General features: G+C 19.3%; 1 protein-coding gene across 1 annotated transcript; it reads left to right on the top strand.

The window, feature by feature from the left end:
- Positions 1-526: 526 nt before the first annotated feature.
- On the top strand, positions 527-1624 carry PRSY57_1308800 (hypothetical protein; the record flags this gene model as incomplete). The annotated part of the gene is made up of 2 exons (XM_012909024.2): positions 527-608; positions 789-1624. 2 exons carry the CDS (start codon positions 527-529, stop codon positions 1622-1624), a joined length of 918 nt encoding a protein of 305 aa, XP_012764478.2.
- Between the last annotated feature and the right edge of the window lie 151 nt (positions 1625-1775).

Here is a 1775-nt window from a genome sequence, read left to right as displayed (position 1 = left end):
TAATATATATATATATATATATATATATATATATATATATATATATATATATTTTTTTTTTATTATTAATTAAAAAAAAAAAAACAAAATTTTTTTTTTTTTTTTTTTTACTTATATATAAATTTTTTAATTTTAATTTTTTAAATATTAAAAAAAAAAAAAAAAAAAAAAAAAAAAAAAAAAAAATTGGGGTTACTTTATATAGAAGGAATGGCTAGCTTTACTTTTTTTTCTGAATTGTTCATAAAAAAATAAAATAAAATAAAATAACAACTGACAGATATAAAACATATATATATATATATATATATAATGAATATATTTTATATTATTTTGTAGATATGAGTATTACATAATATATATATATATACATATATGTATGTATTTTATTATTTTTTTTTTTTTTCCCCATTTATGGTATATTATTAAAGTTATGTGTGATATATATCCGAATTGTATGCAACATCTATTTATTTTTTTTTAAAAATAAATAGTTGAAAGTAAAAAGAATTAGGTGAACAGTTTAATGAAGAAATTACTAAATAGAAGTTTTGAAAAGCTGAGATTTTTACATACATCATCTCATCGTAAAAATTGCGATGACACAGGTACAAATAAAAATAAAAATAAAAAAAAAATATACATATATATAAATATATATATATATATATATATATATATATATATATATATATGTTGATTATTTCCAATATAATATATGTTATATATATATATATATATATATTTTTTTTTTTTTTTCCCTTATTTGTGAAACTTTTTCTTTTTAGGACCACTTATTAAGAAAAAGAGACGGTTTTTTGATTTGAAATTGTTCAGACAACATTTGAGAAGGCAGAAGAGCGAAGAGATAGAAAATGAAAAAAGGGAGTTGCTAAAAATGTGCGCTAAGGATCCTCCTAAGAATTGGGATATAAGAACATTTTTGGAAAGGATTGAAATTGGAGAAAATATTGATGAAATTGAGAAATGCTTTAAAAGCTGGAAAGAATTTGTTACAATAACACCAAAAGAATTATTTCTTATAGATTGTTTAACTAATGAACAAAGAAGAAAGTTATGGAAATATATAAATAAATATAATTATGGTTTATATCCAGAAGATTCATATGATGATTTTGTTAAAAATTTCCAAGCGCCTCCTTTAGAAAATGAAAATAAACCTTGGACACAAGAAGATGATAAGCAATTAGATTATTATATAAATTATTATGATGTTAATTTTGGGGACCCATGGTTATATATCTCATGGAATATGAAAAGGACATTTGATCAGGTTCAAAATAAATATGTTGAATTATATTTAAAAAAACAAAATAAAAAAAGAAAATGTGAATTATGTCTTACAAAATGTACAACGCCCTTATTAATGAATAGAAAATTTAAGTTAGATCCTCCATATCTTTTTATCGTTCCTTCATCTCAAAATTTTCCAACAATGAATATATTTGATTACTACCATAAAGAATCTTATAGTACAAATAAGAAGTATGAACATAATGCTTATGAAAAAAACAATTTAAAGAATGATCCTCTATATCCATCCTATGGGTCATTAATATTTTCAAACAAATTTCTCCCATTTGTTAATAAAAGTTGTTTTTAAAAAAAAAGGGGGGGAAATAAAGAAAAACAAAAAAAATAAAATAAATAATATAAAATATGAAAAATTTAACAGGTACATGGCACAAAAAAATGAAAAAAGAAAAAAAAAAAAATAATAATAATAATAATAATAATAATAATAATAATAATAT

This window comes from Plasmodium reichenowi, chromosome 13, assembly GCF_001601855.1.
Source record: "Plasmodium reichenowi strain SY57 chromosome 13, whole genome shotgun sequence".
NCBI lineage: Eukaryota > Apicomplexa > Aconoidasida > Haemosporida > Plasmodiidae > Plasmodium > Plasmodium reichenowi.
This window is presented reverse-complemented; position numbering and strand designations above follow the sequence as displayed.